Genomic DNA, 12,219 nt, shown 5'->3' on the forward strand with positions numbered 1-12,219 from the left:
TGACTAACTATATAAATAGTTATTCATATAATAAAAATCCACAAACATGAATGAGTTAATTATACAAAATAAAAAACACACGCAATAGTGACATGGAATCCTTAAAGCACTCCAGTATGTGACCGGTTGCTATGATACCAAACACGACATAAAAACGTTAGATTCAAAGAAACCTACAACTTTTAAGCCGACCTACTAAATAATTATTACTTTTATATGTCGAATTTCTGCATACTAAGCAGGATTTGGAACCGGAATTAAACTGTAAACGGGAAATTAAAAAAATAAATATTATTGCGAAAATCGAAAACGATTGTATATATTTTTTTTTTAATTGGAAATTAATCTCATCCAATATCTTCATCCAATATCTGTGTCTTTAACACAGAATTATAATCAGAGCTTCCTGGTTTGGGTCAAACCAAACTATTTACAGAGATTTAAGGATATGCTTTGTTTAGAAAGATATAAAATGATTTAGTGAAAGATATAAAAGCAGTTTAAATAATCGTTTGAATATCTTGGTAGTTAAATTACTATAGGTCCTATCTTTAAACCAACTAATAAAAATAATATACTTTGAAACTAGTTTAAAAATTCAATAATAATTTGATTGATAACGTGACAAATAACGTGCCATTTAATGGATTAGCTTATAAAGTAATAGTCTAGATGTACAATAATATCCAATATTGTATTCTCAATGGACAGATTGTGAATATAACTTTAATATATAAAAAAAATTGCATCGAAACTTGCGTTTAGGAACCTTAATATTAAGATTCGGAATATCAGTAAAAAATGTCGTATTGGATCTTGTTTCATTTATTATAGCAAAGTGAACATTTAGCAAGTAATTGTGCATTATTTATCAAGTCAGAAAATTGATTAAACGTATTTGAGGAACAAAATATTAGAAAAAAAATATGTATTTATATGCTACTGAACTTAAATACTTGAAATCGTGTAACTACAGTCATGGTTTCATGTTTTAAGTACTCTAAGTCCATCACATTAACTCTACATCTTGAAAAGAAACTTAAAAACAAAAGACTCACTTAAAAATTAAGACTTTTATGTTAGCCAACTGAAACTATCTCTAAAAATGTCTGATTTTGAATGTTTTCATAGCACATACTCGTGAAAAATGTGGACATGTTGGCTGGATCTCTAATAAATATAAACCTAAGACGTTAGCCAACTGAATTCATCTCTAAAAATGTCTACTTATGAACGCTTTCGTGACAGATACTCTTGAGGTTCTTGAAATTCTCTAAATCAAGTGGATCACTAATAAATGTAAGCCTCAAACGTTAGCCAACTGAAACCAACTTTAAAAATCTTTTATTTTGAATTAAAAATAATTAATAATACAAAATTTTTGGCACAACTTTGGCTAAATCACTAAATCCATATTTGAACTTAATTTGTATTTAATTACAGAGGTAATTTCAAGTTCGTAGATATTAATTATTTATTAATTATACATTCGGTAGTGTTTTTTAATAGAAAAAGTGTTTTTAAGAAGTATGAAAAGTCAAGAAGTGATAAAATAATTTAAAAAACTATGTGCAAAAATAAAAAAACAAAAACTTGCAACAATATTGATGTTGTTTTATATGTGGTGCAGGAGTTTACTTATATAGTATAGTATGTATAAAATTCATATAATTTGATTTAAAAAATTTAGTATATGATGTTGACTACTTTCAACTTAACAGTTACGCACCTGTAAATTCCATGCTCGGGGTAAAGACATTTTTTACTAATCGGAAATCTTTTTTGATGTTTTTGACGTTTAAAACCTAAATGCATTGGTTTAATTCTGCTTCTTTTTATGTTGGAAAATAGCTCCGTAAGCGCTGAATTAAGCGGAATTGTAAAGCGTTGAATCGTGTTAAATTCGTTCAAAAATGAAATTATCTGTTGTTTTGCTGTGGAAGCAAGGCGAAGTCACAGACGGACGCCAAGAAAAGCGAACGTTGCTCAATAAAAAAAAATATTTTTTCTAAAAAGTTCTTAATTACTTGTTTATTTGGCACTTAAATTACACACGATTAAACAGTATATATTTGAATAATTAAATAAAAACGGAAAACATAAAAAATTGTGCAAAAATATGCAAGCTTTTTTTTTGCAGTTTGGTAGAAAAAAGTCTTTAAGTTGAATATTTATGGTGACATTTTGAAGCGCGAATTGTTTTTGTAAATTTTGAGAAAAATTTGTGTTTTTAATTGCGGTTAATAAAAATCTCGTTAAGGTTTTAAAAATTAAAATTTAATGAAATATCTATGTAAATTTAAACACAGAAGTATATATAAAAATCCTTTTACTTTTCTTTCCAAATTTATAGATTTCTTGTAGATAGTTGACTATCTCCGCAATTTCTGCGAAGTGGTTTAATGCAGCTGTTGAAGCTTTTTTTTTACATTAAGAATTATCAAGTAAAATTCAAAAATATTTGAAGTTAATGAGATACAGTGTTTTCCGATTGTTTGCAATATTTGCCGCAAATAAGTTTTCTTCTTTATCGTGTTATGGCAACTAATTTTTGTTTAGTATTATTGCACTTGCTCTCCACTGAATTTGTACTCTTTTCACTTTTTCGAGATGTAGGGCTGCACTCTGCACTACCCCGTTTTTATGCTGAATGCTTTCTTGTCAAGTACAATAAATTTATGTTACAAATCAATAAACGTAGAAATCACAAAGCAAAAATTTTCCTAACGTTTGTTAAAAGATTCTTTTATAAAATATTTCGCTTTCGTTGATAGCTCTTATAAAATTGTTTGATTTCTTTTTGAGCACCAAAAATAAATTATTATAAACTAATTTCTTAAATCTTATAAATTTAAGATTTTATAATTTTAAATATTTATCAATAATTTTTTATGAAAACCGTATTTTGGTTTTAGCAATTATTGCTAAATTCCAAAAAAAATGCAATTTATTGACTTCAAACGCAACTTTTGGTTTAATATTATTTTTATATTGAATAAAAAATAATTTACAATTCTAAAAAGAACTTCTTTTAGCCAGCAGCTCTTGTGTAATTCTCAGAAAAATGTTAATAGTAATACTGCCCGTTTATTTGACTGCTTTTAATAAAGTTTATTTCTCAACTGTGCAGTCACTTTTGTAATAATGTCCTTTTAGCCACTAAACGAAATACTCACCACACTTGTGTAATCCAACATATTAAAGTTTCTCTTTGTTGGAAAAAAAACTATGGCGGTTTGTAAAACAAAATTTTTTGTTTTGGTTAAAGAGTTTATCAATTTTTTGTTTTTATAAGTATATTCTTTGAACCTTGCGTATTTGGGTTTAAGTTGAAAATACTTAAACTATTTAATATCATATTTATGGCATGACACAACTCAATACACCTTAAGTTACTCATACAACGAGATGAATAATAAGTAAGAGGAGAAAATTAAAAGCATATTAAATGTAGGTTCATTAGAAATTAATTATTGTGCTGTGAAATTTTTGGTATTTACATAAATCTAAAATTAGCTTTTAGTATGTATAAAAAAATTTGAAATTAAATTTTTTAATTATTTATGAACATGTTTTTTTGTTAACCACAGATTCAATTTTTTCAATAGTAAATTATATTAATGTCGATCAGAGAATTGCAGCAAACAGTTATTTATTTGGTTATTTATTAACCTGTTATTGTTTATTTTTTCTAGATTACTTGTAAACTGCTTTACAAGTTCTAACGTTTCTTTTATCTATACTGCAATAATATTAAAATAAATAAAAAACATATAAGCAACAGAAAAACATATCTGACCTGGTAGTTATTGGATTCTATAGACGATAGATCTGATCGAATAACACATTTAAAAATTGTTAGGTGGCACTGTCTCTGAAATGGAGCTTTAACCACTTCCTAAATTCGAAACAAAGATGTTTAACTCGTTAATAAAACCACTCTTTGTATACTCATTTCCTATTTGCTCTGGAATCTCGTCAGTTCAAATGCAACGGGTTTGAGCTTTTGAAATAAGAATGCTTCGAGAGTGCATTAGCTACTAAGTCTATGCGTGGCCAGGCAGATTAAACTTAACTAAACTCTAAGATCAATGGGCATACGGTTAGCGAATATGTCTGCTACTTCTAGCTATACCAGTGGTTGTTTTCGATAGATAATTTGTTTATGATAAGAAATCTTTATAGAGCGTTGATTTATCATGGGTGCAATAATAACAAGTACTATGTATTCACCACAATTCCACAAGTCCTTAAAAATTTTTTTTACTTAACACAAAGATTCATTTATATTGTACTCAGGTACTGCTGAAAATACTTTAAAAAAATTAACATACATATATAAATAGAAACATACATATGAGTGTATATAATTAATTTTTATCAATGTATATTTTATTTTATTCCTAAAAGGAACTAATTGGACAAAATGCTATTTATTATATTATTATGTATAAAATATATATATCTTAATTATACTTTTATTTATTACTTTAATGTATAGTTTGTGTGAAATGTATGCATTTAGAATTTTATAAGAGTTTAAATTTTGATTTTACACCGTACTGTACGTGTATAATACTTTATTCAATTCGTTTTCGACACTTTTTCTGACAGCTGTCGCACTAAGAAAATTTTTTCTTGGCTTTTATATATTTTTTTAATAAAACTGTGAATGTTAACAATTAATATATTTTATATGTTACTTAAAGCGATGAAAATTATCAATAATATTGTGTTATAATAAAATAAAATATTGTAAATTCAAATGTATTTCGTCAAAATGCGTTTATTGTAGATATTGTCAGAGTTTTGTTGCTAGCATACATTTTGACATTTCGATTCATACATTGTCGCGCGAGGTATTTTACATCGGAAGTATTTTTATAATTTCGTTTAGAATAATATGTAAAATTTGCTTAAATAATAGTTGAGATATATGGTTTTATATTTTTGGCGGTTTAATACAAATCTTATGAGAAATATCTTGAAATTTTGACCTTTTAAATGCTAAGATGAGTTCATACATTAAATTGTTTGAAGATTTCCTGCAGCAAAAAGAGAACGACGTAAAAAGCCGCGCTGGATCACAGGAAGAAGAAATCGAAGAAAATCCTACAGAAAACATGGTAAATAATAATTGCTTAATATTAGAATTAAAAATTTAATGTTCATGATTTTTAATACATTCTTAAAGCTTTCTTTCATAAATTTGCAAGTACCTGCGATGAAATTCATCATTACTCTCCATTCCTCATTATGATGAGTGAATCTAATAAAAAAGCATTAATTAAACTTATATTATACCTAAGGACTTATAATTTAAATGATTGTGGAATGTATGAAATATGTATTTACATTCATACATATATCACATGTATGGTTGTTTGTATCATAAATGCTGTGTAAATTCTGATTTCACATATGTACATATATATAATATAAATTTATCATACTTTTGCTGGTAAAAAGCATTTGTTGAAATAATATTTTTTATAAGTCCATTTGTTGTACCATATTGTAGAATTTTGTTGATAAAAAATAATAATTTAGTTAATTACTGAAACAATTTTCATAACTGTATTGCTAAAAAATAAAAATAATGTAATTCAGTAGGCAACATTTAATGTTTTCATAGTCAGTGGTTGGTGTAAATTATTTTAATCAAAATATTAGTATTTATGTTATTTTCTAAATATATTTTTGCTTAAATTCACTGAGGACTAGAAATGATATAATTTGTTAAAAGCTTCAGTACAAAAAATTATTTTATTAAATTGTCAAATTTCTTAATACAATGCATTTTATTATTATAATAAAATTTACAAGTGCATTTAAAAATACCCTATAGGAAATAAATTAAGACTGGAAAAATTTTTAGAATGTCTGAAATTAATTTGCAAGCTTTATTTAATACTGAACTAAAGAAAATAACTAGTTTCAAATATTTAAAATGTCATGAATTCTATTAGTACAAATATCAACAAAAACTGCGTTACTGTTACTCGATACGCGCTGTGTTGTGATGTACCACTGTTACTATATCAACCGCTTACAAAACTCTTTATTTGTAATAGTATATACATTCATTCATGTTATTTTACTTAAAAATATGTATATTTGTTATAAAAAATAACTGTCATGATATTAAAAAAAAAAAACATGACATTTTGCATATGCATTATCTCTTATGCATAGAGTTCCTTTAGCCATGTCTCTATTAACTATAGTTTATTCATTGCCATCTGTCCATGTCCATTTTACGCGCATATCAACTATGTTTTTGTTTTAGCATAAATCGGAAATTTATGTCTTCTCATCGTAGCAGAAGACGAGATTATTTATAGTATGTACAATAAATAATTTTTTTTTGTGTCAATTTCAAAACGTTATAATATATATTAAATTTAAACTCTGTCCGAGTACAAAATATGTCACATGGGATTTAATAAAATACACAGTTGCATATTAACATAAAAAATAAATTAACTTTACACAATAATATTTCATATACATATAAAATTAATTTAAGTTCATATAATTTTTTTTTGTTTTAATACCGAAACTAATCATAGGACGCCATGAAAAGTTTGTGAATAGATTAAGATGTAGTTAAAAATATTAATGTAGATAAAATTATCAATTTTTAATTTGTTTGTTAAAAAGCCACATATTAACAATTTAGTACTAATAATAACGTCAAAGTTGTTTTTAAATTAATTAATCCAAAATCTTTATTTATTTTAACATTTTTAATTAGAATTTTAAAATAAAATAATTTGTAAGTAATGTTTGCTCATGTTAATCATAATTTTAAAAGATTATTATATATTGTTTTCATTTTCGTCTTCAATATTAAAAGTTTTATTCAATTTAAAAAATATATATAAAAGATATATATATATATATTTATATTTAATTAGCCCATAGCCGGTTTAAATAATATTTTCGAAAGAGATTTAAAGCATTTTCTTGAATATTTCGCAGTATATTTCCTATATTATTATGAATACGTAACTGCAATATAGTTGTTTGTATCTGTATATTGATTTCCGTTTGTTTTATTTAATTATTAAACATATTCATATATATATAAATTTATATAGTTTTTTATATATATATATATTTTTTTTTGTTATAATATAAAAATTTATAATAATAAATATAATTCTAAATACATATGTATAATATATCTATAAAAGAATATATAATATATTTATCTTATAATTACATTCTTAAATTAATATGTAAATATTATTTATATGTTTTTAATATTATATTTATTTTCATAAGTTTTGATAACATTGAAAATATTTATATGTGAGTAACCATATTAAGCATGTACATATTTAATATCACAAGTGCTTTATGATATTTATAAAAAATGTAGTTCTGGCAATGCTTTTTAAGTAGTGTGTGACGCCATATTGATATGAAAAAGAACATAAAAATATGTGCTAATGTTTTTCGTATTAAAAAGTTTGCAAATTAACTTCATTAAATTGTATGGAAAAAATATTTAAAAAAATTAAGTTTTCGCTAAACTAATAAAATATTTAAACATATAACAAATACGCATTATATTGGCATAAATTGAATAGTCACATACAGTGTTAGCATAAAAGGGAACGATATTGTAAAATAAAAAAAATCGTGTTTGTGAAGTGTGTGGGGTAGAAATAAAAACATTAAAAAAAAACAAACGACGCCGTTTATAGTTTTGTTTTCATCCTTAACATTTTGATGAAGTGCAGGCATGCATCAGTACAGGGTACAAGAATACAGTTATATATAAAATGGGATCTGGTGTAACAATTTTCGTTGAACTAATATTTCTTCTTGATATTGCATGCAAAAGCACTTTATATAACATAACCGTCAATAATAAAACTAAATTTCTGTACATAACAAAAATAGCAAACTCTTCATATCATCTCACCTTCGAACAGCTTATTGTATTGGTCCTTTGTGTGAATGCTCATTTTGTACCTAACTTCAATATATTTGCTTATATGTGTATATGTGTATATTTACCTTTTTGTTTAGTTTTATTTTTAATTTATTGTGTTTTTATTTTTAGCAACCAGTGCCATCATCAGCTCCTTGCGTTGAAGCAAAAATGGAACACAGTTATACGCGTGATGCAGCGCGTACCATACCTGAGTTGACAACTGGTTTATCAGCGGCGCGTACCATACTTGTACGTCGGCCACCACAGTGTCCTTCCTGCCATACGCATCCATTAGATGAACATGATTTTAACGATGGAAGTCAAGTGGAAGTTCCTGGTTTTCATGAAATTCCCGCTAAAGAAGCTATGAATGAATGTGCTCGGGTTGCAAGCTACGTTCAAAACAATAATAAAGATGATGAGGATTGGGAACCATATGTTAATCAGTAAGTAATACATACTTATTGTATCAGATATATTTATAATATGCCATTTTTAATTACTTATATGGATTTTCTGTGCATTTGTGGATTAGGTATATTATGATTATATTGACAGTAATTAGTTGTCGTACTCTTCTTATAAAATGCTTGAGTATCGTTCGTTTGTAAACAATGAAATTCCAAGAGGAGCTGCTCTAAAATTCCAAGAACGGCCAGGTAACGTCTCAGAGCCATTCGTCGAGTTTGACGACCATGTCACGTTCGCCATATCTGAAAGGGACTACACAACCACGTCTCTGTGGGTTACAGCAATAATAACAGCTGCTTCGCTATAGCTTAAAATTTGTAGTTGGTTTTAATAATCATTTATAATGGCAGGAATTTATATATTAGATTATATATTGTTAAAATATGTTATATTTGAGCATATAAAGCACATATTTGGACACATTTGCAAGTGAAGGCCCAATATATATATTTAAATTGAATAATGTTATTGTAAAGTTTTATCTGCTACATATATAACATAAATATGAAATGTTATAATACTAGCTCTAAATATAGAGATTTTCGAGTTTCACAGCTGAAGGATAAGCTTTATTGTCCTTTACTAATGCAGTACTTCAAATTACTAAATCATACAAAATAATATTTCTTGTATCTATAATAGATAGATACGTTACGTTTAAGGCTCTATTTTTCAACCTAACTCATCCTTAAGAGTATAGCTCTCCCATTGTTAACGCAATGAAAAAAATTTCTCACATTTTTCCCAAATGGAATTCACAAGCAGGTCCCAGCGAGTGACTACAAATGTTAACTTCCAACAATTTTGCATATTCAAAATTTTTATAATACGTTTATATATTTGTAGTGAATTTGTTAATATTAATTTATTTTTTTTTTTCAACAGAACCGGTTGGACCTTCACACAGAAGACACTTTTTAAAAGAGTTGCATTAATACTAGATAATGATCAACTCGGTCGACTTGCGAATGCTAATATACCAAATGAACCGATGCAAAGACGAGTATTAATTGATAAATCATCAAGTAGTATGCGAAAACTTCTTGCATCAATTTCGTGGGAAGCACGTTTGATTCAATGGTTGCATGCAGTTTTAATGGAACATTTGCCAACTTCATATATGGCTTCTTATTTAGATATATTACAAACACTGCATCAGAAATTGCCCACATTAGTGGACAAAATGATATTTGGTCGCCCCATAAGTATGGCTAAAGAGCTTATGGCACCTGTTCTGAAGAAGAAATGGGAACCAATGGTTATAAATATTGAACGTAAACTAAATCATAATGCTGTAATAGTGACAGTACCAACAATAACTAGTAATGGAGTTGTGCCAAAACGTATACAAAAATGGTATGACTATTTGGGAACTATTGCAGAAATCGTACATATAACACTACCAGTTATGAGTAAGTCTTAAAAACTGGATTACAAAATTTAAATTAATGTATAATAATAATTGATTATTTTATTTTTTTTAGATGATATTATTAAACGTGATCCTTTGGAGCAGCTTGCTGAAAAAGTAGTGTCATTAACACGGGTCAAAATACAAGATCTACGTAGTGATAATTCCGCTCGTAGCATTATATTAATAGGTTTTAATGCTGGTTCAGCTCTTGCCTTGCAGGTAGCAATGTCTGAGAATATTGCATGTGTTATATGTATGGGCTTTGCCTTTCATACATTGAATGGTGTACGCGGTATGCCTGATGATCGCATTTTAGATATAAAAGTTCCAATACTTTTTGTAATTGGACAAAATTCCGCCAAAACAAGGTAATATATTAAATTATAATACGTTATTTATTTAATAAGTAAAGTTTTTATATAATATACTTAATATTTTTTCAAAAGATTAGATATTTAATCATAATATAAACATTTGCAGCACTGAGGAGATGGAACATTTACGTGAAAAATTGCAATCTGAATCTGCTGTAGTAGTCGTTGGTAGTGCTGATGATTCATTGCGTGTGCCTAAAATACGTCGTAAAATTGAAAATGTTACACAAGCTACAGTAGACTCAATGATTGTAGTAAGTATATAAAATTAATAAAAAAAAAATGTATTTGTTTAATGTTGATATAATATGATTTACAGAAAGAAATGTACGATTTTGTTAATAAAACTTTAAATAATCGTCCTGGTCCACGTCAACCAACACCAATTGGTATTGCCACTACGTTAAAGGGAAAAGTTTCAAATGGAGAGAATTCTGGTACAAAAGTAAATACAGGACAACGTAAGCGAAAAGCAGAACCAATTGATGACGATGAAAAATTAGCGCAATTAAAAACAAAATATGGTAAATACACGATTATGAAATAATAGAATTAAATTAGATAAAAGATATTGCAATTTATATATTTATATACAATAGTAGTGCAATAATATATTGTATAATATACCATACTAACTACTATACAATAACATTTATATAGTATAACAAATACTAATAGAATAACAAATACCATTTAACAAATAGAAAAATGGCAAGAAACCTTCAATTATCAATTACACGACTATTATATTACGAATTTAATATCTAATCTTTACATTAAAATTGTTAGTCATAGCTATAATAATAAAGCTATAGCCCTGATAATAAGATGCAATGTTCATCTATGAGCAAATGGTGTATATTTAAGACTCAGCCCTCTATACATATTTACAATAGACAGAAATTATAATTATTTCTTAATGTAAAATGTTTCATTAACAATATAAAAATAGTTATTAAAAACTATTTAATAATGGATTAAGTCAGTATTCTAATCACTCTCTCACAACCTATTTTGTTGCATTTAATATAATTTATTGTTTTAATGAGCAAATTTTATTTAGATATTTTTGAACAGGCTAATTGATGATTTATTTAAATTATATACAACTTTTTAAATTATTTGTAAGAATTATATTCCTTTTTTTTACCAATATTTTGACTATATTATATTATAATATATATTTTGACTTTATTATATTTCAATATATATTTTGACTATATTATATTAATATATATTTTGACTATATTATATTTTAATATACATTTTCACTATTATATTTTAATATATATTTTGACTATGTTATATTTCAATATAAAATTTTAATATATTATATTTTAATATATATTTTGACTATATTATATTTCAATATAAATTTTTACTATATTATATTTCAATATATATTATGACTATAGTCTACAGTTATTGTTACCCAGTCAATCTTTTATTGATTTAAAAAAAAATATGTGTAATGTGATATATACAAATTTTTGTTTATTTTGCATATATTCTCCAAACGCAAATTTCTTAAATTATAATTCAAAACTCAAAATTGGATAAACCAGGCGTTAAATCATTAAAACGTTCAAGAAAAACAAGACTAGCCAAATCAAGAATAGATAAATCAACAACAGATCCTATGCTCCCGAAGCGTAGGGGTAAAATAAAAATATATATAATATTTTGATGTAACAAATTCATTCACTAATTTTATAATTGTGTTTTTTTTATTATTAGGACGACCACGTACGAAAGCTTTGAATCCTGGGCAAAAAGTTAATAAATCTGTATCAGCTTCCAAGTTACAAGCACAGCAAACACAACAGGCAAGCAGCCAAGCTTCACCGAATTCAACCATAAATGATGATTTGAGCGCAGCTATGCAAACAATTCTATCTGAAACAAATGATGGTGATTTTGTTACGAATACTAACAATACAACTGGACCGAAAGCTATGACCTCCTTTGATATTGTTGCCCAACCTAAATCAGGAACTGGTGGCAATCCACAA

At 26.4% G+C, this 12,219-nt stretch overlaps 1 protein-coding gene across 1 annotated transcript; it reads left to right on the forward strand.

Annotated features, from left to right (window-relative positions):
- Positions 1-4,745: 4,745 nt before the first annotated feature.
- Positions 4,746-12,219, forward strand: LOC119674302 (KAT8 regulatory NSL complex subunit 3; the record flags this gene model as incomplete). The annotated part of the gene is made up of 9 exons (XM_038085434.1): positions 4,746-4,859; positions 4,928-5,126; positions 8,078-8,394; positions 9,305-9,831; positions 9,904-10,201; positions 10,314-10,461; positions 10,527-10,731; positions 11,773-11,865; positions 11,945-12,219. Coding segments are annotated over exons 2-9 (1,977 nt in total), but the record flags the coding sequence as incomplete, so codon positions are not given.

Source organism: Teleopsis dalmanni, chromosome 2 (assembly GCF_002237135.1).
Source record: "Teleopsis dalmanni isolate 2A chromosome 2, ASM223713v2, whole genome shotgun sequence".
NCBI classification, from domain to species: domain Eukaryota; kingdom Metazoa; phylum Arthropoda; class Insecta; order Diptera; family Diopsidae; genus Teleopsis; species Teleopsis dalmanni.